Source organism: Coregonus clupeaformis, unplaced genomic scaffold (assembly GCF_020615455.1).
Source record: "Coregonus clupeaformis isolate EN_2021a unplaced genomic scaffold, ASM2061545v1 scaf0049, whole genome shotgun sequence".
Classification (NCBI taxonomy): domain Eukaryota; kingdom Metazoa; phylum Chordata; class Actinopteri; order Salmoniformes; family Salmonidae; genus Coregonus; species Coregonus clupeaformis.
This window is the reverse complement of record NW_025533504.1, coordinates 918,527-946,126: the sequence shown is the minus strand read 5'-3', so window position 1 is coordinate 946,126 and position 27,600 is coordinate 918,527. Positions and strand designations below refer to the sequence as shown.

Sequence of the window (27,600 nt, the reverse complement as noted above, 5' to 3'; positions counted from 1 at the left end):
CCCTGTATACAGTACGTTAGTGGTAGAGTTTTTACTCTCCTTCACTGTATACAGTACATTAGTGGTAGAGTTTTTACTCTCCTTCACTGTATACAGTACATTAGTGGTAGAGTTTTTACTCTCTTTCACTGTATACAGTACGTTAGTGGTAGATTTTTTACTCTCCTGTGTACAGTATGTTAGTGGTAGAGTTTTTACTCCCCTGTATACAGTACATTAGTGGTAGAGTTTTTACTCTCCTGTATACAGTACATTAGTGGTAGAGTTTTTACTCCCCTGTATACAGTACATTAGTGGTAGAGTTTTTACTCCCCTGTATACAGTATGTTAGTGGTAGAGTTTTTACTCCCCTGTATACAGTACATTTGTGGTAGAGTTTTTACTTCCCTGTATACAGTATGTTAGTGGTAGAGTTTTTACTCTCCAGTATACAGTACATTAGTGGTAGAGTTTTTACTCCCCTGTATACAGTATGTTAGTGTTAGAGTTTTTACTCCCCTGTATACAGTACATTAGTGGTAGAGTTTTTACTCCCCTGTATACAGTACATTAGTGGTAGAGTTTTTACTCCCCAGTATACAGTACATTAGTGGTAGAGTTTTATGTGTGTGTGGCAAGAAATGAGTGATTTGTATTGCTGGTTACACTTTTATCTGATTCAATTATTATCTGACCTTATATACACCAGTGCCTAGGACAGGATAGTATCAACATGTTTTGTTTGTTGCACAGACAGATGCATTGCTCAACTGATATTGCTCAGTTATTGCAGCCATTACCGGAATGTGATATTGTCAATTATAGGGCAAAGGTATATTTACACTTTAGACAGACTGCATTCTAGCGGAGTTTGACATTCACCCGACTTGCATTTGTGGGATAATAGCAATAGACAAGTGAAAGTTTCCAGAGTTTGGCATTGGATGAATCACATAACCAAACCAGAGAAGATACACACTTGTTTTTAAATGTAATTGTATCGGGAATCTAAGAACACACATACTGTACCATACAAACAGGATAGCCTTAACTAACATAATTAACATCATTGACTTTTGATGAATGTAAATTGAAAGGTATTGTGAAATTGAATAAGAGAATATAAAACAAAACCACCACCAAACTATTGATGGTGTAAGTGCAACTCTACTGCTTTGCTTTGCTTTACTTTGCCACAGAAAAGAGTATTATGCTGGCACTGACTAGAACAGGCCTCAGAATTCCTTGAAATCACATGATCTCAGGGAAAACCAGAATTGCGCTGACCAAGGGGAGCATAGAATCTAATTGTGAAATGGAAGAATCCCTCTCCAAAATTCCCCAGCTTTTGACTGCTCAAGCCAAACAAAACTGCTCTGTTTGTAACACAATATCTAATCCTGTGAAGTGTCTTTTGAATTATAAGATCCCAAAGATCAACTCATCACAAAGATAAGTTCCTTCTTTTTGTTTGAATTGCCCATATTGAGCCAACCAGTTGAAGAGAACAATACAACAGTTGTCTTTTCAATGAAGTTGTGACCATTTTTTGATTATTGATGACTAACAGTAAGTGGCGTCCTCCCTCATTCAGACAGTGACTACAAATGACATGACTTTTGTCTCAGAGGGAAGGGAGGGCCATACGGGATTGAGACATTTTAAGGGTTGTGAAAGAGATAAAGGGGCAGATCTAAATAAACTGAGTGTATAATACTGTGAAGATAGGGTCTGTGGACAGAGCAGGAGCAAAGACAGTGAACAGGAACCATGGGCTCTCCCATCTGTCTTATGGTGTTCTTCCTTTTGGCTGCTGAGTCTGTACATGGACAGGACAGGTAAATGTTTCAACAATATCTTCATGAAACATTTTACTGTGCAATATCAGTGCATTCCTGTGTCCTGTATGTGCACGTATATTTGTATACTTTTACTTATGTTTTAGCATTGTCACGTGCACTGTAAAACATTATTCGGGTGGTTAGTAAATTATACTTGAAACTATATTTATTTTGACATAAAAAAACGTAGTTGTCATCTTTACTTCAATAATATAATTTGTACTTTATTTCACTTGTTTAACCAACCCCTCCCCCCCCAAAAAATGAATTCAGCATAAGATAAATGCATAATCTAAACAACTGTTTGTGTGTAAAAACAACTACAAGGAAAATTGTGTTTAACTTACTCAATTTTCATAATATTTCCTTTCAACTTAAGAACTTTAAGTTCTTCCAACAACTTGCCATGTGGCTCTGTTTTTAAAAAACCTTTACGATACTTTTACACAATGTTGTATGCATGTTTGAAGAATGAAAAGCACATTTCTATATTAGTATTTGTTATGCTATGAGGTGTAATGGATCACGATGAACGGATATCAAAACCGTCGGCCAAATTGACATTCAATGATGTGACCACCCATTCTCACTATTAGTAAGATCATCCGTGCCACTCTTGACAAAGGCAAATACGTCAATCTACAACGCTTGCAGCTTTACCTCCAGTTAGTGCTAGTGGAACAAGCACTGCGCTCAACAATTCCTGCTATAGTGGATAAAAATGTCAAGCGATGAAATACATAAAGCCATGTTTAACACTAAGACACAATCAATAAAAGTAACTAATCAGAAAGATTAAGTAGATCGAATGTACAATAACAGTTCTGGATTTATCAAATTAAGTTGTCTCTTAGCCATTTTTTTTATACTGGACTTAATATATTAGTGTTTGTGAAACACTAAAAGGTATGTATATTATACGTAAAAATACCTCATGTTGGAAATCCTCAAAAAGCTGATGAAAATAGTTTCCTAATTTTTTAAAAGTGGAACTTGCACAATATTTTCTACAGTGTGTGATGTCAATATTCCAGTTGTATTCTAAACTAATGTTTCAACTCAGATTAATCTGACTACTTCAATGCCTCTGAATGACTTGCACATTTAGCATTTTGATATACTGGTGTTCGACGAACATAAAACATCTTTAGGCTTTTGTCTCTGACCTTAAAGTGATACTTTAGATACTAGACTGTTAAAAGTATTAGGTGGTTGATTCTAAATGCTACCTTCTCTCGGCTATGCAGGTTCTTTATCTCAGCTCCCAATGTGTTCCATGTGGGGGTGAAGGAGCGTGTTTATGTCCAGCTGGGTAAAGCCCTCCTGAAAACACGTGTTACCCTCTACCTGGAACATGAGATAACTAGAGAAGTGATATCTCAAAAGATCAGCACTGTGTGTACTGAGGAGGTACCGATCCAAACTGTGGAACTAGAGGTATGACTTAGTGAGACTTGACTAGATAAAATAAGTGACCATACAGACAGACTAAAGAGACGTCTCCATAAACAAGAAATAGGAGAAGCAGTAGTATTGGTTATCATTTAAGTTTCTTCCCCACCTTGCAGGTAGACAGGGACAAACTGCCCACCTTTGTGGATATTCCCTATCTTATGCTGGTGGCTGAGATGGAAGGGAACAAAAACAGAGAGATGGTGAGGGTCTTAGTCTCCCAACACAGAGGCTACATCTTCATTCAGACTGACCAGCCTGTCTACCACCCTACACAGCAAGGTAGATCTGCAGTCTACATGAAATAGAACCCTGCTCTTAAAGGGATACTTTGGGATTTTGGCAATTATCTACTTCCCCTTTAGCCACTTCCCCAGAGTCAGATTAACTAGTGGATACCATTTGTATGTCTTTGTGTCCAGTATGAAGGAAGTTAGAGGTAGTTTTACGAGCCGATGCTAACTAGCGTTAGTGCAATGACTGGAAGTCTAAGGTATCTGCTAGGATACCCATATACATCTGACTCTGGGGAAGTAGATAAAGGGCCTCACTGCCAAAATCTTGAAGTACAACTTGAATATTGGTAAATGTGGTCAAAATACAGATACTACTTTTGCAAAGGTTTACAATGAAGATAATTTGTAGCGCACAAAAATATTATGATTTTAATTTTTTTACCAGTGAGATACAGGATATTTACCCTAAACCACTCAATGAGGCCCCATGATGAAAATGTTCAAATCTCTATTTTTGTGAGTACAAACTTTTAATTTCTGACCACATTCCTTTGTTACATTTCATTTCATTAAATGTTGAAATGTTTATCATTGTGGTGATCTTTGATGCCAAAAAGCTTTTTTTGGATGTTTGAAAGAGTTGTGAAATAGTAACTGATTTGTACCTCCTTGGTAGAATGCTGCGGGCAACCGGATAATGAAGACTCTTAAGAGAGCTACGGATGGAATATTCGCAGATGCCCCTTTTAATATCCCTGATGTCTCAGAGTACAATCATATATATTATGTGCTGTAGAAATTCCACAATTATTCAATGTTAGCATCTATTAATTGACTGATATTGTGCAACTACCCTTTGTTGATCAATTGATTTTATGATTTACTTAAACAATACATTATAATAAGACATACTAATATCATACCTGGTGTGTTTTTATTTTAGAATGGGTGTGTGGCGGATTGTGGCTCATTACCAAGGAGATGAAAAGAATGCTGTTACTCGAGAATTTCAAGTCAAGAAATTTGGTTAATATTTTCTCTTTTTATCTGCTTTGCTCAACTTACTCTCTATTTACCATTTGAATATTTCAAGTTTAAAGCCAATCTTTCTGAAAATATTTGACTTAAATTGTATTCATGCTATTATTTATACATTTTCTTACACATGGAGAAAGGATAAGAAATGTTTTGTTGTTCTGAACATGTTTTGTTTTAGTGCTGCCAAGCTTTGAGGTGACCGTCAAACCTGAGCAAAGCTACTTTCTGTTGAACACTGAGCAGTTCACCTTCACGATCTCAGCCAAGTACGATTTAATCCTGATATCAACTGTTTCCCCACATTTACTACATGTAGTTCCTTACAATTACATGTAACTTTAGTTCTGGCTATGTGGTTCTCATTGAGCCATTTGTCCAAGTGCAAGTCCTCTAAATGTTTATCAAATCTATTAATATGTTATAGAACGTGGCCATATTTATCAGTTGGTCTGACTACACAGTATTTTCCCCAAGGTACTCCTATGGTGAGAGTATACAGGGAGCTTTCCACTGCCGGTTTGGAGTGAAGGAGAAAACACAGGGTCCGGATGGTGAAAAAGAGAAGACTGTCTTCATCAGAGGAATGGAGCTGACTGGATCGGTGAGAGGATAAATGTGGCATATTTCAATCAAAATATCTGTACTCTGCGATCAGAGAAGAAGACTCACAAAGCCTAAAGCTCTGGGCGCTCTAATGGACAACACTATAGTGGCAGCCAACCTATTTCTACATAAAGTTACAACATTTTGTTTTAAGCAATGCTTGAGTTATGGTTTGACTTAAAACCTGTCGCTTGCCTTTTTCTCTCAGATACAAGCTGGAGAAGGGTCAGCGGTTCTCCAGACATCCAAGCTCGTCGAGCAACTCCAATCCAACCTCAACACCACCCTCTCAGACATGGACCAGAGCGAAGCAAAGCTTTACATGGCGGTGTCTGTCACTGACATCATCAGTAAGGCAGCAGTTGTTGTTCTTAGTTAAAGCAAGAATAGACTTTTGAAATGTGATACAGTCATACAGTAGGTACAAGACGACTAAACGATATTGGTACTGTACTGTCTTTGTACCTTCACCAGGTGGTGAGCTGCAGGAAGCAGAGGTGTCTCTTCCTGTTGTTTCCAAGCGTTACACTGTAGACCTGTCCCGTACCCGCTCTCACTACATCCCTGGAGTCCCTTTCAGTGTTGTGGTAAGCCTCAATTTGGATGACAGAGATACGTTAGATAGAACAATGTCTATCTGTGAAATGATGTACTGTATATTTGTTTGTCCGGTAATCTGTTAGGTGGTGGTACGTCTCCCAAATGGTTCCCCAGCTGTTGGAGAGCCAGTGAAAATGCATCTGAAAAATCTCCAGGATGGCGCCCAAACTATCAAGACTAACGAGGAGGGCGCAGTGTGGCACGATTTTAACCTTCCCAATTTTGATCATGACATTACTGTGGAGGTAAGTATAACAAAATAGTCCAAATAAAACATACATTAATCTGAAGCTTCTAGCAGTAGCTTCAAGCAATACAGTATAGTCTGTAAACAAAACACTGAAGAAATCATATGAAACTAAAGGCTTCGGATCAGATTGTTTCTTCTTTCATCCCATGTTTCCTGTCAGGTGACCGTAGATGGCCAGAAAGAAACCAAAGACGTCAAATGTGCCTCGTCTCCTGGCAACACCTATCTGAGCGTGAGCGTGAGCCAAGAGATTCTGACGGCGGGTCAATCCCTTTCTGTGACATTCAAAGTCTTGAATGGGTCTCCAGAGGATGGGTTTATTTACTACATGGTGAGAGATATCACAAGGAACAGGACATGGTGGAAAAGTTATATAACTGATAGGAGAAACAATCACTTTTCTGTTTTTGTAATCCTCAGGTTTTCAGCCGTGGAGTGCTAAGAAAACAGGATTCTGTCAAATCAGGGCATTTAATAAAGATTCTGCTTCAAATCACGCCTGATATGACACCCTCCTTCCGTCTGATTGGCTACAACTATGATCAGAAAGGTGACATCATTGCTGACTCTGTGTGGGTAGACGTCAAGGACATTTGTGAGGGGACGGTCGAGGTGAGTGAACAGTGACTGGAGTAGATCAGCGTCAGCGTTGACAGAGAGAGTTCTTGATGGTCAGACACTAATATGGCCAGAGAACAAGAAGAAAGAGAAATAAAGTGTTGCCGACTGTTAATAAGTTACAATTCAGTTCAGAGTAATTTACTAATTATATATATTTGATGTTATCATCCTAATTTATTCCTATGTATATTTATATGATCTAGGTAAAGTCAAAATATGAATATCAACCAGGAAAAATGGCAAAGCTGGAGATAAACTTAAATGGTCAGAAGGCCAAAGTTGCCTTGCTGGCTGTGGACAAGGCTATCTATGCTCTCAACGCCCACAACAAACTCACCCCCAAACAGGCAAGCTACTCATTTTTTTTATTTTTTTTATTTTTTTAGGGGGTAGATCAGCTTTAATATTGCAGATAGATTGTAGCTTCCATCAATGTAATTGTCTGCATCATTTCCAATCCCCCATATATTTTTTAGTAAATATATAGGACCAGTAAAAAGTTTGGACACACCTACTCATTCCAGGGTTTTTCTTTATTTTTACAATTTTTTACATTGTACAATAATAGTGAAGACATCAAAACGATTAAATAACACATATGGAATCATGTAGTAACCAAAAAAGTGTTAAACATATCAAAATATATTTTATATTTGAGATTCTTCAAATAGCCACCCTTTGCCTTGATGGCTAGTTGAAGAATCTAAAAAATAAAATATATTTTGATTAACACTGTTTTGGTTACTTCATGATTCCATATGTGTTATTTCCTAGTTTTGATGTCTTCACTATTATTGTACAATGTAGAAAATAGTACAAATAAAGAAAAACCATTGAATGAGTAGGTGTGTCCAAACTTTTGACTGGTACTGTATATATACAGTGAGGGAATAAAAGTATTTGATCCCCTGCTGATTTTGTACGTTTGCCCACTGACAAAGAAATGATCAGTCTATAATGTTAATGGTAGATTTATTTGAACAGTGAGAGACAGAAAACAACACAAAAATCCAGAAAAACGCATGTCAAAAATGTTATAAATTGATTTGCATTTTAATGAGGGAAATAAGTATTTGACCCCTCTGCAAAACATTACTTAGTACTTGGTGGCAAAACCCTTGTTGGCAATCACAGAGGTCAGACGTTTCTTGTAGTTGGCCACCAGGTTTGCACACATCTCAGGAGGGATTTTGTCCCACTCCTCTTTGCAGATCTTCTCCAAGTCATTAAGGTTTCGAGGCTGACGTTTGGCAACTCGAACCTTCAGCTCCCTTCACAGATTTTCTATGGGATTAAGGTCTGGAGACTGGCTAGGCCACTCCAGGACCTTAATGTGCTTCTTCTTGAGCCACTCCTTTGTTGCCTTGGCCGTGTGTTTTGGGTCATTGTCATGCTGGAATACCCATCCACAACCCATTTTCAATGCCCTGGCTGAGGGGCCCTGTCCATCATCCCTTTGATGCGGTGAAGTTGTCCTGTCCCCTTAGCAGAAAAACACCCCCAAAGCATAATGTTTCCACTTCCATGTTTGACGGTGGGGATGGTGTTCTTGGGGTCATAGGCAGCATTCCTCCTCCTCCAAACACGGTGAGTTGAGTTGATGCCAAAGAGCTCGATTTTGGTCTCATCTGACCACAACACTTTCACCCAGTTCTCCTCTAAATCATTCAGATGTTCATTGGCAAACTTCAGACGGGCATGTATATGTGCTTTCTTGAGCAGGGGGACCTTGCGGGCGCTGCAGGATTTCAGTCCTTCACGGCGTAGTGTGTTACCAATAGTTTTCTTGGTGAATATGGTCCCAGCTGCCTTGAGATCATTGACAAGATCCTCCCGTGTTCTCATGATCATTGCAACTCCACGAGATGAGATCTTGCATGGAGCCCCAGGCCGAGGGAGATTGACAGTTATTTTGTGTTTCTTCCATTTGCGAATAATCGCACCAACTGTTGTCACCTTCTCACCAAGCTGCTTGGCGATGGTCTTGTAGCCCATTCCAGCCTTGTGTAGGTCTACAATCTTGTCCCTGACATCCTTGGAGAGCTCTTTGGTCTTGGCCATGGTGGAGAGTTTGGAATCTGATTGATTGATTGCTTCTGTGGACAGGTGTCTTTTATACAGGTAACAAGCTGAGATTAGGAGCACTCCCTTTAAGAGTGTGCTCCTAATGGAAGCCAGAAATCTTTCTGGTTGAGGGGGTCAAATACTTATTTCCCTCATTAAAATGTAAATCAATTGATAACATTTTTGACATGCGTTTTTCTGGATTTTTTGTTGTTATTCTGTCTCTCACTGTTCAAATAAACCTACCATTAAAATTATAGACTGATCATTTATTTGTCAGTGGGCAAACGTACAAAATCAGCAGGGGATCAAATACTTTTTTTCCCTCACTGTACAAGTTCCTATTTACTGAAGAATAATAATATATACTTTCTCCTCCACATTATTTCCTCTAAAACTCACTCCTTATAATTTACAGGTATAAATATATTGTATGAAATAAAGACCAAACGGCTCTTTTTGACTAATAGTGTGAAAATGTGTGTGCCGTTCACAGGTATTCTCGTCGATGCAGTCCTATGACCTTGGTTGCTCATACGGAGGAGGCTCAGATACAGCCTCTGTGTTCAACGACGCTGGCCTGTCATTCATATCCAACTCAGGAGTGAAGTCTAAGATGAGGATTGGTATGACGAGCATTGTGTGATTAAACATACATCTGTCTAGTGTCTACACTACTTTATCTCTGGTCCACAGTTTCTGAATGATGTTCTCTGGTATAGGGTTAAAATTCCTTTAGGGGGTAGACAACTTAACATTTCACAGACTTGGATCCACTCAACTAGACATGACATTGGCAGGGACTTAACGGCCAACATTCAACATCAAGAAAAAAGACGAATAAAATGGAGAAAAAAAACACTCAGACGTACACACATTTCAACAAAACATTAATGACGTCATACTTGCTCATATTACATGTTGATGTTTTGATATGATCGTCTTCACCCTACTGTACGTCTGTTTGTCTTAGGATTGAACTGTGAGTCAGGCTTCAGACGACAGAGGCGTTCCCTGGACCTCCAGCAGCAGATGATGTCCATAAGTATTACAACGTTACTTTTCTCTAATTGTCTCTAGCTGCTGGCTGAGGCGGTGGGAGAGGGTGTTTGTCAGTCCTGGCAGGTACGAACTAAAACCTTTTGTCGCCCCCTCACCATCTCTCACTCCCAGAATCGAGTTACTCAGACACCAAGCTGCAGGAGTGTTGTTCTCATGGCTTCACCCTGATCCCCATGCTGAAGACGTGTCAGCAGCGAGCCGAGAGAGTGGCACGAGCCAATAAGGACCCAGTCTGTGTCAAGGCCTTCCTGGACTGCTGCATAGAGGGAGAGAAACTGAGAGAGAAGAAGAGACGAGAGGACGCCCAGACAGGACATGGCAGGAGTGAGGATGACTTGATTGTTTGGGATATTACCGTTATAACATGTAACAAAATGATAAGAACCACTATTCTTTAGACAGACATGGGATTATTGAAACAAAATATCTGACTTGTTCTAATTTAATTCAATGAGAAAACGATCTTAAAAGGTTGTATTATGGTGACTCCCTTGGTCTGCACTCTCTCCTCTCAGCTGCGAGTGCCACAGACGTCGAAGACTTCTTTGACACAACCAATCAGCAAATACGCAGAAGCTTCCCCCCAAGCTTTGTGTTCGCAGTGGTCAATATAAAAGACAAAGGAATGTGAGGACATTCAGACATTTAGACACACAGTATATTGGCGCCTTGTGTCTGAAACACTGTTGTAATTTGTCTCTCTCTCTGTCTCCCTTAGTCATATTGTGGCTCTGCCTGATTCCATCACCACCTGGGAGATACAGGCTGTCAGCTTGTCTGCTTCTCATGGTAACATCCTCCTCCTCGATTGGTTCTTATTCCTGTACCTAGATAGTAAGGAACCTGTGGTGACATTCTGGAGAGTAATGCATATGTCTGTGTATGACCTTCCTGCAGGCATTTGTGTGGCAGAACCACATGAGTTCCGTGTGTTTAAGGAGGTTTTTGTCTCTCTGAGGCTGCCGTACTCGGTCAAAAGATTTGAGCAAATGTCTATTGTTCCTATTGTCTACAACTACGGGAACCAGAATGCACAGGTAGAGTAAATAACTTTCTAAAGTACTGCAGTTTTATACTTCAGAAGCATATACAGAAACACCAAATGCCATACAGCTGATGGACCACCTTCCTCCCTGTCAGATTGCACTCCACATGGAGCGAAATGACAAGCTCTGTTCGCCTGGATCCAGTTCCATCAAAACCTATGTCAACATCACTGTGGATGCCCACTCCTCCAAAGCCGTCACTTTCTCTGCAGTACCCATGGAAACCGGCCCTATACCCATCATAATACGCCTTTATGACATAGAGAATGAGGATGGCACGGATGCTATTGAAAAGATTCTGAATGTTAGAGTAAGTATACGAAAAAAAGAGAGGGAAAAAGTACTACTACAAAAATATCTGAGGATCCATTACTGTAAAGGTACTGCATGTATGTAATATAATAGTTTCTCATATTTTAGACGGAGGGAATAGAGAAGAGAGTGGAGGAAACTCATTTAGTTGACCTGAGTGGCAATATTGGTGAGCTTGCTAACATAATATCTATGATAACTACATTTTGTTCACGGAATAGTTTATGACATAAAAGCACCAACCAGCTTCTCTCGTTCTCTGTTGTCAGGGAAGAGTAGCAAATCTTTCATGATTGACGGAAAGTTACCAGACAACACAGTTCCTGGCTCCAACACCAATATCTTCGTCAAGATGGAAGGTCTGACTCATTTGCCCTCCAGTCATTTCTCCTCACAACAGTATTGTCAGTTTAATATCAATTTTCATCCATTCCCCAGGGGAGGTGTTTGGCCAGTCCACTGCCAGGACCCTGCTCTCTCCCGATGGGGTTAAAGGCTTGCTCAATGCTCCTGATGGATGTGCAGAGCAGACTATGAAACGAATGGCTCCCACAGCCCTGGCCCTCCGCTACCTGGACCTGAGCCAGCGTTGGTATGAGCTGACCCCTGGCATCAGAGATACGGCCCTCCAGTTCACAGAGCAAGGTGTGAGAGAACTATAATGAAGATGCTTTATTTTAATTTATAGTAAGAAACACAAAATCCAATATCTTTCTTTCTTTCTTTCTTTCTTTCTTTCTTTCTTTCTTTCTTTCTTTCTTTCTTTCTTTATTTCTTTCTTTCTTTATTTCTTTATTTCTTTCTTTCTTTCTTTCTTTCTTTCTTTCTTTCTTTCTTTCTTTCTTTCTTTCTCTCTCTCTCTCTCTCTCTCTCTCTCTCTCTCTCTCTCTCTCTCTCACTCTCTCTAACTCACTCTCTTTCTCTCACTTTCTTTCTCTCTCTCTCTCTCTCTCTCTCTCTCTCTCTCTCTCTCTCTCTCTCTCTCTCTCTCTCTCTCTCTCTCTCTCTCTCTCTCTCTCTCTCTCTCTCTCTCTCTCTCTTTATTTCTTTCTCTCTCTCTCTCTCTCTGTCAGGCTATATGAGAATTTTGACGTTTAAAAAGGTTGATGGATCGTATGGAGCTTGGAAGAGCCATCCAACCAGTTACTGGTCAGTACATCTCTCTTTACGTTGCTTGTTTTTGTTGTACTGTAGTTTTCTGGCTGTCTGGAACAAAAGTCTGTACACACTGCAACTCTCCAGGACTGGAGCTGGCCGATCCTATCATAGTGTTTGATACCCTTCCTCTCTAGGCTGACGGGCCTTGTTGTGAAAGTGATGTCTCTGGTGGCAGAACTTCAGAATTCAGGCAGAAGAGAGAAGGGGAGACAGGCACAGGGTGTGTCTGAGGAGGAAATCAGTCATTCAGTCAGATACCTCCTGGTTAAACAGAAGGAGGATGGATCATTCTCGGACCCTAACCCAGTAATACACAGGGAAATGCAGGTAAAGGATTATTCAAAATACTTGCAATACTACGTCAATTGCACACAAGGTCCAACCGAAATTTGACTTCCGCTTTTAACCCAACCCCTCCGAAAGACACACATACATAGACAGGTTTTGGAGAGGTGTGGGGGGCTTCCACACTGGGCGCCTGGGGAGCTGTTGTTGTGTGGGTGTTAAGTGCCTTGCTCAAAAGCACAATAGCAGGCAATGGCATCTAGGATTTGATACCAGCAACCCTCCGGTTGCCAGCTCACTTCCTGATAGATTTTTCCAGTCAGACACAGGACTTGAACTGGCAACCCTACTGTATTTCAACAGTGTGTTTTCTCTTTGTCTCTAGGGAGGCATTGGAGGGATAGAGGGAGATGTGTCCATGACTGCTTTCATAACTGTGGCTCTAAATCGCTCCCTCCCTTTCCTGACAGAAAACAAGGACCAGAACAATACGGTAAGATAGGTGGACATATTTCCTTACTAACTCAGAAGTGTTTAGTATAGTGTACTATTTTATAGTGTTACCAATTAACCGATTTCAACCTAATCATCCGTCTATATCGTCCGTCTATATCATCCGTCTCCATCCTGGAGAAAAAACAACAACATTTGATACAATCATCAAATACTTCTCTTTTTAACCAGAATGGCTAGCTGCTTTGTGTTTTTGTGTGTGTGTAGAAAGACAGCATCGTCAAAGCCACAAACTACCTGCTCTCACGTGTCGAGGGGCTACAGAGGCCCTACGCTGTGGCCATAACAGCCTACTGCCTGTCAGTCTGTCTGTCTGACCGGACAAAGGCTGAGCCTGCCTGGGAAAAACTCAAAGGACTAGCAACTGAAGGTATATATCCTAGTCCTATTACACCACTATTGTAGGTCAAAATGGTGTGGGCTGATGGGGGATTGCTACTAACATTGATATTATTTGACTCCTCTTGACAGGGAAAGATCATTGCCATGGGTGGTATGCTAACGCTGGAATGGTGAATGAGGAAAATAAACGTTATGTACCGACAACAGAGGCCATAACAGTAGAGACTACAGCCTACGCCCTGTTAACTGCAGTGGCTCATAAGGACACAATGTGGGCAGACTCTGCAGCCTGCTGGCTGACTTCACAGGAGAACTATGGAGGAGGCTTCAAGTCCACACAGGTGAGGTGAGATACAGTGCATTCGGAAAGTATTCAGATCCCTTGACTTTTTCCACATTTAGTTACATTACAGCCTTATTCTAAAGTGGATCTACACTTGGGCCTCCAGAGTGGCGCAGTGGTCTAAGGCACTGTATCGCAGTGCAAGCTGCGTTACTACAAGTCCTGGTTCGATACCGGGCTGTGTCGCAGTCGGCCACGACCGGGAGAACCATGAGGCGACGCACAATTGGCCAAGTGTCGTCCGGGTTAGGGGAGGGTTTGGCCGGCCGGGATGTCCTTGTCCCATCGCGCTGTAGCGACTCCTGTGGCGAGCCGGGCACATGCACGCTGACACGGTCGCCAGGTGTACAGTGTTTCCTCCGACACATTGGTGCGGCTGGCTTCAGGGTTAAGCGTGCATTGTGTCAAGAAGCAGTGCTGATTGGCGTGGTTGTGTTTTGGAGGACGCACAGCTCTCGACCTTCGCCTCTCCCGAGTCCAAACAGGAGTTGCAGCGATGGTACAAGACTGTAACTACCAATTGAGGAGTAAATAAAAAATAATACATCTACACTCAACACACCATAATTACAAAACAAAAACAGGTATTTTGAAATGTTTGCAAATGTATAAAAAAAGTATATATATATCACATTTACATAAGTATTCAGACCCTTTACTCAGTACTTTGGTGAAGGACCTTTGGCAGCGATTACAGCCTTGAGTCTTTTTGGGTATGACGCTACAAGCTTGGCACACCTGTATTTGGGGAGTTTCTCCCATTCTTCTCTGCAGATCCTCTCTAGCTCTGTCATGTTGGACGAGGAGCGTCACTGCACAGCTATTTTCAGGTCTCTCCAGAGATGTTCGATCGGGTTCAAGTCCGGGCTCTGGCTTGGCCACTCAAGGACATTCAGAGACTTGTCCCGAAGCCACTCCTGTGTTGTCTTTGGCTGTGTGCTTAGGGTCATTGTCCTGCTGGATGGTGAACCTTCGCCCCAGTCTGAGGTCCTGAGCGCTCTGGAATAGGTTTTCATCAAGGAACTCTCTGTACTTTGCTCCGTTCATCTTTCCCTCGATTCTGACTAGTTTCCCAGTCCCTGCCGCTGAAAAACATCCCCACAGCATGATGCTGCCACCACCATGCTTCACCGTAGGGATGGTGCCAGGTTTCCTCCAGATGGGATGCTTGGCATTCAGGCCAAAGGGTTCAATCTTGGTTTCATCAGACCAGAGAATCTTGTTTCTCATGGTATGAGAGTCCTTTAGGTGCCTTTTGGCAAACTCCAAGTGGGCTGTCATGTGCCTTTTATTGAGGAGTGGCTTCCGTCTGGCCACTCTACCCTAAAGGCCTGATTGGTGGAGTGCTGCAGAGATGGTTGTCTTGTAAGGTTCTCCCATCTCCACAGAGGAACTGCGGAGCTCTCTCAGAGTGACCTCCCTGACCAAGGCCATTCTCCTCCGATTACTCAGTTTGGCCAGATGGTCAGCTCTAGGAAGAGTCTTGGTGGTTCCAAACTTCTTCCATTTAAGAATGATGGAGGACACTGTGTTCTTGGGGACCTTCAATGCTGCAGAAATGTTTTGGTACCCTCCCTAGATCTGTGCCTCGACGCAATCCTGTCTCGGAGCTCTACGGACAATTCCTTCCACCTCACGGCTTGGTTTTTGCTCTGACATGCACTGTCAACTGTGGGACCTTATATAGAGAGGTGTGCCCCTTTCCAAATCATGTCCAATCAATTGAATTACCTCTGGTGGACTCCAATCAAGTTGTAGAAACATCTCAAGGATCATCAATGGAAACAGGATGTACCTGAGCTCTATTTCGAGTCTCATAGCAAAGGGTCTAAATATTTATGTAAGTAAGGTATTTCTGTTTCTTATTTTTAATAAATGTGCAAAAATGTATAAAAACCTGTTTTCGCTTTGTCATTATGCGGTATTGTGTGTAGATTGCTGAGGATTTTATTTTATTTAATCCATTTTAGAATAAGGCTGTAACGTAACAAAATGTTGAAGAGTCAAGGGGTCTGAATACTTTCCGAATGCACTGTACTGATGGAGAGCTGAACAATGCCTAAACATGATGTGGTTGCTTCATTGCCTCCTAGTGGTAATAGTTTCCTTGTTCCTAGTTAGAATGTTTTGCTAGTTTTCCGCCTTCATATTCAGTCAAATAATACTGATACAGTGACCCAGGGGTTATAGTCCCTCTCATTGAGAGTCGATGGAACGTTTACGTTCTACACCATTTGGTAGAAATAACATGTTAAATGTCTACCTTTAATTTGTATCCATTCTATGCATTCATCATAATGTCTTTAGGATACTATAGTAGCTTTGGAGGCTCTCTCTGAGTATGCACTGAACAGGCCCCAACCGCCCATCACAGAAGTGAAGGTACAGTTCACTAGTCCAGGGAAGAGCGACGTTCAGAAGCTGTCATTGGACAACAAGGGGGAGAAAGTAGAAACAGAGCTGAAGGTATACCCACTCCAACAGTCACACACACACACACATGCACACACACACACACACACACACACACACACACACGTATACACACACGTATGCACACACACTCACACATACACACGCATGCACACACATTCACACACACACACACACACACACACGCATGCACACACACACGCATGCACACACACTCACACACACACACACGCATGCACACACACTCACACACACACGCATGCACACACACTCACACACACACACATACACACACAGACACACGTAACTCTCTCTCTCTGTCTCTACTCCCCCAGAAACTGATTGGTAATGCTATCATTAACGTAGCGCTAACGGGACAGGGAAAAGCCAAGATGAAGGTGGGAGTCTTTATCATCAAAACAGATTTATTGATGTTCATTCAAACTGGTAACATATTGATCTGTCTGGCAGGTTACGAAGGCTTACCATCTACTGGACACCTCAGACGACTGTAACCTTCTGTCAATCACAGTCAAAGTAGAGGGGAAAGTAGAGTACACTGGTGAGCGTGCAACACTGATCCAACACTCCCTTTACTCCAGGTTAGGATGTGTGTGACTGAGTTATGATAACACTTTGTTTCATCAGCCCAGATTGTTGAAGACTACAACGACTACGGAGACGGAGACGGAGACGGAGAGAAAAGGGAGGAAGAGGACGTCCCCCGAACAGCGATTGAGTGGTTCGATGCTCGCAGCAGACGCAGGAGAGATACTCAGGAAAGCCGGAATTCCCAAAATGCTGTTGAATACGAAGTCTGTGTCAGGTCAGTTAAACAGAGACTGAACTGATTCTGTCATAAATATATAAATCACAACAGATTTGTGACTGGGATGAATATCTTCTGACGGCATAGGAGATAGGGCACTGCTTTTTCAGTAATCTAACTAACTTGTATTCTTTAGTCATAGTCTGAGCAGGAACCTCACAGGAATGGCCATAGCTGACATCACACTGCTCAGTGGCTTTGAAGCAGACACTGATGACCTGGACAAGGTAAATCATCATTGACATCATCATCGGTATCAGCATCAAATCCTTCATCATCCCCAAATTGAAATGATCAATCAAATAGGAATAGGAATTATAGATATTAACATTGGATGGGCCTTTCTGGCTTGGACAAAGCTTACTTACTTATTTAATTTAATTTGTATATTCAATATTTAGTCCCTTTCTCCCTTCCCCCTTGTCATCCCTTGATCATTCCTTCCTCTCTCCCTCTGTCTCTAATTGTTTTCTCTCCACAGCTAAAGAACCCGGATGAACAGTACATCTCTCACTATGAGGTCTCACATGGCAAAGTGCTGTTGTACTTCAATGAGGTGAGACTCAAACAGACATAAATACACAAGCTACTCAGTAGAACAGTGTGAAAGCTAAAAGGGCTTTTTTCTCTCTCTGTCCAGTTGGAGGAAAGGGAGTGTGTAACATTCAGGGCTGTGCAGACAGTACTGGTAGGTTTACTGCAGCCTGCTCCAGCCACATTCTATGACTACTATGAACCAGGTATGCAAGGCTTTCTTTTCATATTTCTTCTGTACTTTTTTTTTTCTTGATTGATCTTTTGTCTCTGTCAAATAGTCTTCTGATTATTTTAGCCATCACTAAACAATCAAGCATAATTTGACTATCTCTCCCCCTCTCTCTCTTTCTCTCTCTCTCTCTCTCCTCTCTCCCCCTCTCTCTCTCTCTCAATCTCTCTCTCCCCTCCCCTCCCCTCTCTCTCTCTCCTCTCGCTCGCTCTCTCTCTCCTTTCTCTCTCTCTCTCCTCTCCCCTCCCCCCTCTCTCTCTCTCTCTCTCTCGCTCCCCTCCCCCCTTCTCTCTCTCTCTCCCCTCTCTCTCTCTCGTTCTCTCTCCTCTCTCTCCCCCCTCTCCCCTCTCTCCTCTCTCTCCTTTCTCTCTCCCCTCTCTCTCCTCTCTCCTCGCTCTCTCTCTCTCTCTCTCTTGGTCTCCTCTCTCTCCCCTCCCCTCTCCTCTCTCTCTCTCTCTCTCTCTCTCCTCGCTCTCTCTCTCTCTCTCACTTTTTCTCTCACTCTCTCTCCCCTCTCTCCTCTCTCTCCTCTCTCTCTCTCGCTCTCTCTCCTCTCTCCCCCTCTCTCTCTCTCCCTCTCTCCCCCTCTCTTTCTCCTGTCGCTCTCACTCTCCTTTCTCTCTCTCTCGCTCTCGCTCTCACACACACACACAATCACAGACAGAAAGTGTACTACTTTCTATGCTGCACCAAACAGAAGCAAGATGGTTTCAACCCTGTGTGCAGGGGATGTGTGCCAGTGTTCAGAGAGTAAGTTGTTATTTCCATCACTATCACATCACCAACACATTCTCTCAGTTATCCTATTGAAGTATTCTCTTATAGGCGGGATTTGCACTTTTGGGACTATTCCATTGGTTCTGGATTCATTGGTTATGACACTAAAGAAACTCCCATTGTTTCTCTAGGGCCCTGCCACAAAGAGAAGGAGACTTTTGGACCACTGAAGCTAGAGAAGAAAGATCGTTTTGAACATGCTTGCTATTCCCCCACTGTGGATTACGGTCAGTAGACAATTTAGCTATGAGTGTGACACAGAAGTCAATAATTTAACATTTACAGTATGGGACAAATAAGGTGAAGCTAGTAATTCGTTTTAAATCTGGTTGCTTTAGGTTTCATTGTCCAAGTCATCAGTATATCTGTGAAGAGTAACTTTGAACTCTACACCACTAATGTGACTCAAGTCCTTCGAGCCAGTAAGTAATAATACCGTTATTACATCCTGACCTGAGATCTGTGTCTGTAACTTGAATTGTCATGAAGACGTAACACCATAGACAGTACATTTACTTCTTTCTACGGTCTCTGGTAACTCTGTGTATTACAGAAGTGATCCTGACGTAACACCATAGACAGTACATTTACTTCTTTCTACGTTCATGGTAACTTTGGTAACTCTGTGCCTCTTTCTGCCAGCTGGAGATGTGAAGCTGGAGGAGAGCACAGTGCGAGTGTTCGCCAAGAGGCTCCAGTGTAAAGGACAGCTAGAGACAGGGAAGAAATACCTCATCATGGGTAAAGATGGCGCCACCACCGACTCTAATGGCCAGTAAGTTCTGTATATGATGTCATAAGACAACTGAAGATGTGTTTCCCACTAAGGTCCTACTCTGTGAAAATTGGACCTCCCTGGTAATTGTCTCACCATTTCTCTGTTTGTCTTTTAGGATGCAATACCTTTTGGAATCAAATACCTGGATTGAACAAGTGCCTGATGGGAAAAAGTGCAAAGGATCTAACAACAGGCCTACTTGCAAAAAATTTGATGACTTTGTATCTGAGTACATGTTGAATGGCTGCACCCAGTGATTGGGTCACTGACATGCTAACATACATACTCAACACATCATCAACAAAATGAAAACATGTAATCGAGTCATATAATTCAGTACTTGTAACATCCACTTTCAATAATTCTCAAGATCAATAAAATGGCATTTTAACCACAACATGTAATTCAGTCTTTGACCATCTTGACCAACACTGAAAATATGAATCAAATGAGAAGCATAAAACATCCTGAATTTTTACAGTTTTATTTAATCATTTTGTGTAAGCACATGGCAATAAATACAAGGAACCTACACTGACTATACAAAACATTAAGAACACCTGCTCTTTCTATGACAGACTGACCAGGTGAATCCAGATGAAAGCTATGATCCCTTATTGATGTCACTTGTTAAATCCACTTAAATCAGTGTAGATGAAGGGGAGGAGACAGGTTAAAGAAGGATTTTTAAGCCTGAGGGCAAAAAGGGTGCCACTAAATACTAGGAAGATGTTCTTAATGTTTTGTACACTAAGTGTACATTTAAAGGGCAAATCAGCAGTTGCTACATATAACTTATAAATTGCCTTATGAGCTCAGTTCAACTGTAGTACCCCATCAGAACCCAAAATATAAGCTTGTTTTACTCTGATGTTTGTAAACAATATACATGTAAACATTGTATAGTCTAAAAACATTGTTAAAACTATCATGTTGATATCATGGATGGTCAGTCCTTGCATCCATAGCTCTGTCTATGAATTTGAGTGGTTACATTTCTCCAGCGCCATCACCCTGCTTTGTTTCAACTGCTGATAGCTGCTTTAAAAGGGAAGTATTTCTAGAGATCAAATGCATTAACAACCTAGATGTCTAGAATCTAGAAATTGGCTTCAGACCATGTCACCTACTGTGAAAGGTCTATATACAACTTGCAAGCAATTATAACTAATCTTTAATGGACACAGACATTGACAAATCACTGTTTAAACATAAACAATCTCTATCTTGCCTCACAAATTCCCTCCAACAGGTACAGATTAATTCCAAGTACATTTTCATTAGAGACCTGATATCCAATACCCTTATCCCATCCCCTTCTCTAGCTCTATCAGTCTCTCTGGGTGTAAGTGAGAGTCAGGGGTGTGATGTCACAGACACAACTCCTGGATTAGTATTAGACAGACACAATAATCAGCTCCAGAGTCCCCAATTCCAGCTGGGTAGAAGGACTATGGTAGAGAGGTCTGTGTGAACCACTTCCATCTTAAGAAAAACTGCTTTCAAAACCAACATTCACAGACAGTGTAGCAATGTTCCATTATGAAAGTACACATCTTTCAAATCAAAAACCATGGGCCTGGCTAAAGCTGCCTTTTCTGCAATACTAGAGAACAGCATTATTGCTACAAGTTCTCTATAAGAGTGTTGTAACTTACTGTAGTTCAATAATCGTATATCTTAGTCTGTCATGAGCCCTCTCACTCCACTGGGTTACCACCTTAAGTTGTTTCCACTCTGCTCACCACTCTCTCTCTACTCAGCCTAACTAGCTCCACCTGTCCCTGCTCTGCTCGGCTCTAATTACTCTGCCAGCTGCGCTGCATTACCCACTAACCTCTCCCAGTATTTATAGCCCTGTCTTTCAGCTCTCCTTTGTCAGATCGTCTGCAAAGCTCACACCCGGAACCTGTTTGCTCGCGCTTCTGGCTCACCCTGGTTTTGTGACCCCCGGACCTGCCTGGTTTTTGGATACTCTTCTGCCTCAGGAGATCCAGACCTGCTTCTGCCATTACGACTCCTGACTACTCTTCAATCCCGGTAACTCTGACCAGCCTTCTGCCTTGCTACTACGTATTTTGGATTTCCCTTGAACTGTACTGCTGCCTGGTTTCATTCCGCCCCGTTGTGTCTGTGTTTCCTCCCCCCAGGACTTCTGGACCACCAACCACCGGCGTCATCGGACGCATCGCTGCCACTGGGGGAGGCACAGACCCAGCACATCGGACGGGATAACCCCTGGAGCCTTCACTCACTCCCTACATCCCTTTCCCCTTTAAGTTTAAATAAACTTTCTGGTGTGACGCAATTGTGGTCCTCTTGTCGTCTGTCTGAACCGTGACAGTACGATCTGACCATCATGGACTCAGCGCACACTTCCCCCCGACATGGAAACCGAAGAGCCTGAGCAACCCACCGCCATGCTACGCCTGGAACACACTGAGAGAGAGCTAGGCCGCATGAGCGCGTCATCTCCTCTCTGCTTCAGGTCGGCCACCAACAGCATCAGCAGTTCCAGCAGCATCAGCAGCAGTCCCAGCAGCAGCAACAACAACTCGCCATGATCATTCAACTCCTCACCAACCTGACCCCAGCCAGTCTGCCCACCAGCCCTGCCCCCGAGTTACCTGCCCCGGTCATTGCAGCCGCTGCTCCGAACCCAAGATTGGAAACCCCGAGCGGTTCAACGGCGATTCAACCCAGGTCCGGCCATTCCTGACTAGCTGCCGACTTCAGTTCTCCTTGCAGCCAAGGACCTTCGCCACGGAGGGGGCTAAAGTTGGGTATGCCATCACTCACCTGACGGGCCGAGCTCGACTCTGGGGAACAGCAGAGTTCGAACGTCAAACCCCCGCATGTGCAACCTTCGACCTGTTTGCTGAGGAGATGCTGAAGGTGTTTGACCTGGATTCCCCAACCGCAGAGGCGTCTCGTGAACTGTTCAGTATTCGACAAGGCAGACGTACAGTCGCAGACCATTCCATCGACTTCCCGAACCCTGGCTAGACGAAGTTCTTGGAACACACCATCGTTGGTGGACGCGTTCTTCCATAGTTTGGCTGACTATATCAAGGCCGAGTTGGTCTCCCATGAACTGCCTTCCACTCTTGATGAAGCCATCGCACTGACTGTCAGGATCGACAGTAGGATACAGACCCGTCGTCGTGGGGGCGCCAAGGTCCACCTACTACCGGCATTCGGAGAGATCCGACTGGGCTCCTGTCATCTACTGCCACTCACCCAGGTCAGCTTGATCAGTCTGAGCCCTATGGAGATTGGGCGAGCCTCTCTCACTCCTGCAGAGCGCCAGCGACGCTTCACCTCAAACCTCTGCCTCTATTGTGGAGGTGATGGACATCGTGTGGTAACCTGCCCTTTAAAGGGCCGAAGCTCACCGGGCATAGGGGAGTCCGGTTGAGTTCAATGACCATCCAGTCCTCCGACCGCAAACCCCTGCTGCAAGTTCACCTCCGCCTCCCTGACTCCAACTCACACCCTGGCTGCTCTGGTGGATTCTGGCGCCGAAGCCAACATAATGGACATCAAGCTGGCACGCCAACTGGGACTGGAGAACCTCCGTTTGACACCTCCTATTCCTGCCCGGGCACTGGACGGACACCTACTCGGATCGGTCACTCATGTCACGGCCCCGGTCTCGATGGGTCTGTCCGGAAACCATCAAGAAACTATCCAGTTTCACCTGCTCCCCCTCTCCAGGCCAACCCCTCATCCTGGGTTACCCATGGCTCCGCCGGCACAACCCTCAGCTCGACTGGGTGACCGGGGTGATCAGGGAGTGGGGAGAGGACTGCCACCGAACCTGCCTGCTTGCCGCCGCACTACCCCCTCGGCCAGTACCTACTAACTCCGCTCCTGACCCCTCCAAGGACCCTGTGTCGATTCTGCCAAGTCCCTGCATCGTTGCAGCTCTGACCTGGGCTGTTGAGGAACAGGTGCTGGAGGCTCTCCGTAACCAGCCAGGTCCCAGCACTTGCCCAGCTGACCGCCTTTTTGTCCCCCGAAGACCTGAGGTCCCAGGTCGTTCAGTGGGGACATGACTCCCGCCTAGCTTGTCACCCTGGCTCCACCCGCACTTACAACCTGCTCGCCCAGAGGTTCTGGTGGCCCTCTCTGAGGAAGGATGTACGGGAATTCGTCCCAAGCCTGCCCCATCTGCAACCAACACAAGTCGTTCTGCCAGCCCCCAGCCGGATTGCTGCAGCCCCTGCCTGTGCCCAGGAGTCCGCTGGTCCCTGCTGCGCCTTGTCCTCCTCCTCCACGGCTCGTCGATGGTGGTCTGGTTTACACCGTCCGCCGCCTGCTTCGGTCCAGACGGAGGGGTAGGGGTCTCCAGTACCTCATTGACTGGGAGGGCTATGGACCTGAGGAAAGGACCTGGGTGCCAGCTAGTCGGATTGTGGATAGGACTCTCATCACCGCTTTCCACCAACGGCATCCTGATCAACCTGCTATCCGTAGGGGCCGCCCCAGAGGGATCCCTAACCGTCCTGCCCGCTCGGCTTCCTGTCCTGTGCCTGATCCTGTCTCGGGACCTGTCCCATCTCCCGACCACGGCCCTCCGGCTTCCTCCGAGGATGAGGACGTTCGCTCGGACCGTTCGGAGGAGTTCTAGCCCTCCTCCGGCTCCCCTCCTCCCGCCCGGCGTGGTGTTGCTCTTGGGACTTCTGGGGCCGTCCCCTTGGGGGTTCTGTCATGAGCCCTCTCACTCCACTGGGTTACCACCTTAAGTTGTTTCCACTCTGCTCACCACTCTCTCTCTACTCAGCCTAACTAGCTCCACCTGTCCCTGCTCTGCTCGGCTCTAATTACTCTGCCAGCTGCGCTGCATTACCCACTAACCTCTCCCAGTATTTATAGCCCTGTCTTTCAGCTCTCCTTTGTCAGATCGTCTGCAAAGCTCACACCCGGAACCTGTTTGCTCGCGCTTCTGGCTCACCCTGGTTTTGTGACCCCGGACCTGCCTGGTTTTTGGATACTCTTCTGCCTCAGGAGATCCAGACCTGCTTCTGCCATTACGACTCCTGACTACTCTTCAATCCCGGTAACTCTGACCAGCCTTCTGCCTTGCTACTACGTATTTTGGATTTCCCTTGAACTGTACTGCTGCCTGGTTTCATTCCGCCCCGTTGTGTCTGTGTTTCCTCCCCCCCCCAGGACTTCTGGACCACCAACCACCGGCGTCATCGGACGCATCGCTGCCACTGGGGGGAGGCACAGACCCAGCACATCGGACGGGATAACCCCTGGAGCCTTCACTCACTCCCTACATCCCTTTCCCTTTAAGTTTAAATAAACTTTCTGGTGTGACGCAATTGTGGTCCTCTTGTCGTCTGTCTGAACCGTGACATAGTCTGTCCATGAAAATATTTCCCTAAAAAGAAACATATCTTATTTAAAGCAGATACCCCATAAGCCCTTTTACATTTGAAATAGTGTTATTCAATTATAATTATTACAGTAATGGCTGTGGTATAATGACACCATGTGTATTCTTCAGCATTATTCTTGGTTTTGTAGACGTCTCATTAAAGATGGAAGCTAATATCAGTAGCATGACACACACTAGACACTGAGTGTACAAAACATTAGGATCACCTTCCTAATATTGAGTGGCACCACTTTTGCCCTCAGGACAGCCTCAATTCGTCGGTGCATGGACTCTACAAGGTGTCGAAAACATTCCACAGGGATGCTGCCTCATGTTGACTCCAATGCTTCCCACATTTGTGTCAAGTTGGCTGGATGTCCTTTGGGTGGTGGACCATTCTTGATACACACAGGAAAGTTTTCAGTGTGAAAAACCCAGCAGCATTGCAGTTCTTGACACAAACCGGTGCGCCTGACACCTACTACCATACCCTGTTCAAAGGCACTTACCCTCTGAATGGCACACATACACAATCCATGTCTCAATTGTCTCAATGCTTAAAAATCCTTCTTTAACCTGTCTCCTCCCCTTAATCTACACTAATGGAAATGGATTTAACAAGTGACATCAATAAGGGATCATAACTTTCACCCTGATTCACCTGGTCAGTCTATGTCATGGAAAGAGCAGGTGTTCCTAATGTTTTGTCCACACAGTGTGTCATCTATATATAAATTGGCCAGTTCCTCTGTGGACTTTCCTACCAGTAATCCAACTGCATCTTTATGTCTTTGGGTAGGAGAGTACATTCAAGCTCTCTCTCCTCCAGTAAACTTAGACTCAATTTCACAACTTAATTTATACTAGACACTATGGGCCGGTATCCCAGAGACAGAATAATTAACACTAGTCCTGAACTAAAAAACATTATCAATGGAGATTTGACAGGACTAGGATTAGCCTTAATATGTGTTTTGGAAAGCCGCTGAATGCTTAATTATGTAAAGCTGCAAATGTTAGTTGATATAAATCCTTACATTTGAATCATAGACACCTTCAAATTTTACATAAATTATTCCATATTCACCATAACAACAACAAAATCGGTAGCCATTGTTATAATTACAGAATCTTAATGCACCATTAATATTGATAACTACTCCATTTCCACCAAGATAACCTCTTACCTAAACACCCAAAACTCCTTTACTGTCAAACTTTCCTCCAAATGTATTCCCATTCCAAGTTCCAGTCCCCTCATTCCGCACTCCTCGGTCCATCCTCAACTGTTGGTCTTTCACATTTCCATGTCCCCCTCTCCCTCTATCCCTCTATCCCTCTATCCATCTCATTTCATGCAGCACTGGGGTTACCTAAGAGATTGGGCCTCAATAGAGAACATTTATTTTACTACAATTAACTGAGGGGGAAGAGAGAAAGAAAGAAAGAAAGAGAGAGAGAGAGAGAGAGAGAGAGAGAGAGAGAGAGAGAGAGAGAGAGAGAGAGAGAGAGAGAGAGAGAGAGAGAGAGAGAGAGAGAGAGAGAGAGAGAGAGAGAGAGAGAGAGAGAGAGAGAGAGAGAGAGAGAGAGAGAGAGAGAGAGGTGGAGAGATGCAAAGTTAAAAGCCAATAACTCCCAACTTGGATGACACAGTACAACTTCAGTTGTACAAACTTCAATCTTCATAAAATATTGTTTGCTGGTCATCTGGTAATAATAATATGTTGAAATAAAGATGTATTTCAATGAATACTTTGTTGATGCTAATGCATTGAATTTCAGTTTGTTAACAAAATACTGTGTAGGGCAGGCCTACATGCATTTGGTGTACAAAAAGTATAACACTATGTTTTAAATTTGCCATAGTTTGACAGAACTGCAGAGAGCTTCTGGGTCTATGGTAAGGTATGCTATCCCAGAGGTCAACTAAACAACTGTTTACTAGAAAAAGGCATTCTCAATAGAGAGTCATATTAAATATAACACTACTCTTCAGGAGCTTGGTTAATGTATGATACAACGGACTTGGGCTTGGAGCCCATCATGACGGCAAAATGAGTTTCCCTTATAGTCCACATTTATATGATATAGTCCTAGCCTATATTTGTATCATTTTGTGCTATCAGTTTGGTATGGGAATAGGCCAAATGAGGTCGCATTACACTGATCCCAAATGCATTTGAATTATGGCATACATGCTTCTTCCCCCCAATCATCTATAGAGGTTGAGGGAGAGGGGGTGACCATGGGTCACCATGGAGAGGTGCTCACAAAAGGGTGTGTCGTGGGAACGGCTCCAGGGGTCAGGAGTGAGGGTAACGGGGTCAGTGGTCACAGCCAGCTGGACAGCACACAAGAGGAGACGAGGGTGAGAAAAGGGGGAGGATTGACCCAAAGGGACATTAACATTGACCTGCTGGGAGGGCAGAGAGGCTCACTGACCAATGCCTTTTCATGGGCAGCCTATGACGCTGTGACACACTCATGTCTAATAGTCCATAGTAATTGACAAGCTATTCTCAGAGTTATGGTGGAAAAAGTTGCTATCAATATGCAGCAGTAGGTGGATTATGAGCCATGCAGATATTTCTACGGGGATAAGGGATGAAATAATGTTTTATTTTTGGAATTGTATTATATAACATATTGGTAACATTTACATTTTAGTCATTTAGCAGACGTTCTTATCCAGAGCGACTAGTGAGTGCATACATTATTTTAATTTTTCATACTGGCCCCCCGTGGGAATCAAACCCACAACCCTGGCGTTGCAAACGCCATGCTCTACCAACTGAGCTACATCCCTGCCGGCCATTCCCTCCCCTACGCTGGGCCAATTGTGCGCCGCCCCATGGGTCTCCCGGTCGCGGCCGGCTACGACAG

The 27,600-nt window shown here is 43.8% G+C and overlaps 1 protein-coding gene across 1 annotated transcript; it reads left to right on the top strand.

Moving 5' to 3' along the window:
• Positions 1–1,713: 1,713 nt before the first annotated feature.
• c4b (complement 4B (Chido blood group)) lies at positions 1,714–19,725 on the top strand. The gene is made up of 41 exons (XM_045212766.1): positions 1,714–1,817; positions 3,068–3,257; positions 3,389–3,554; positions 3,954–4,024; positions 4,185–4,276; positions 4,452–4,534; positions 4,725–4,812; positions 5,021–5,147; positions 5,358–5,499; positions 5,624–5,736; positions 5,833–5,994; positions 6,160–6,330; positions 6,420–6,611; positions 6,824–6,967; positions 9,181–9,310; positions 9,658–9,729; positions 9,858–10,070; positions 10,262–10,373; positions 10,465–10,535; positions 10,644–10,783; positions 10,887–11,102; positions 11,213–11,273; positions 11,374–11,463; positions 11,543–11,749; positions 12,178–12,253; positions 12,397–12,589; positions 12,933–13,040; positions 13,268–13,430; positions 13,532–13,743; positions 16,053–16,211; positions 16,514–16,576; positions 16,650–16,740; positions 16,827–17,004; positions 17,144–17,234; positions 17,489–17,563; positions 17,648–17,747; positions 18,434–18,523; positions 18,682–18,777; positions 18,889–18,972; positions 19,193–19,325; positions 19,444–19,725. Exons 1-41 carry the CDS (start codon positions 1,750–1,752, stop codon positions 19,583–19,585), a joined length of 5,175 nt encoding a protein of 1,724 aa, XP_045068701.1. The 5' UTR covers positions 1,714–1,749; the 3' UTR covers positions 19,586–19,725.
• The last annotated feature ends 7,875 nt before the right edge of the window (positions 19,726–27,600 follow it).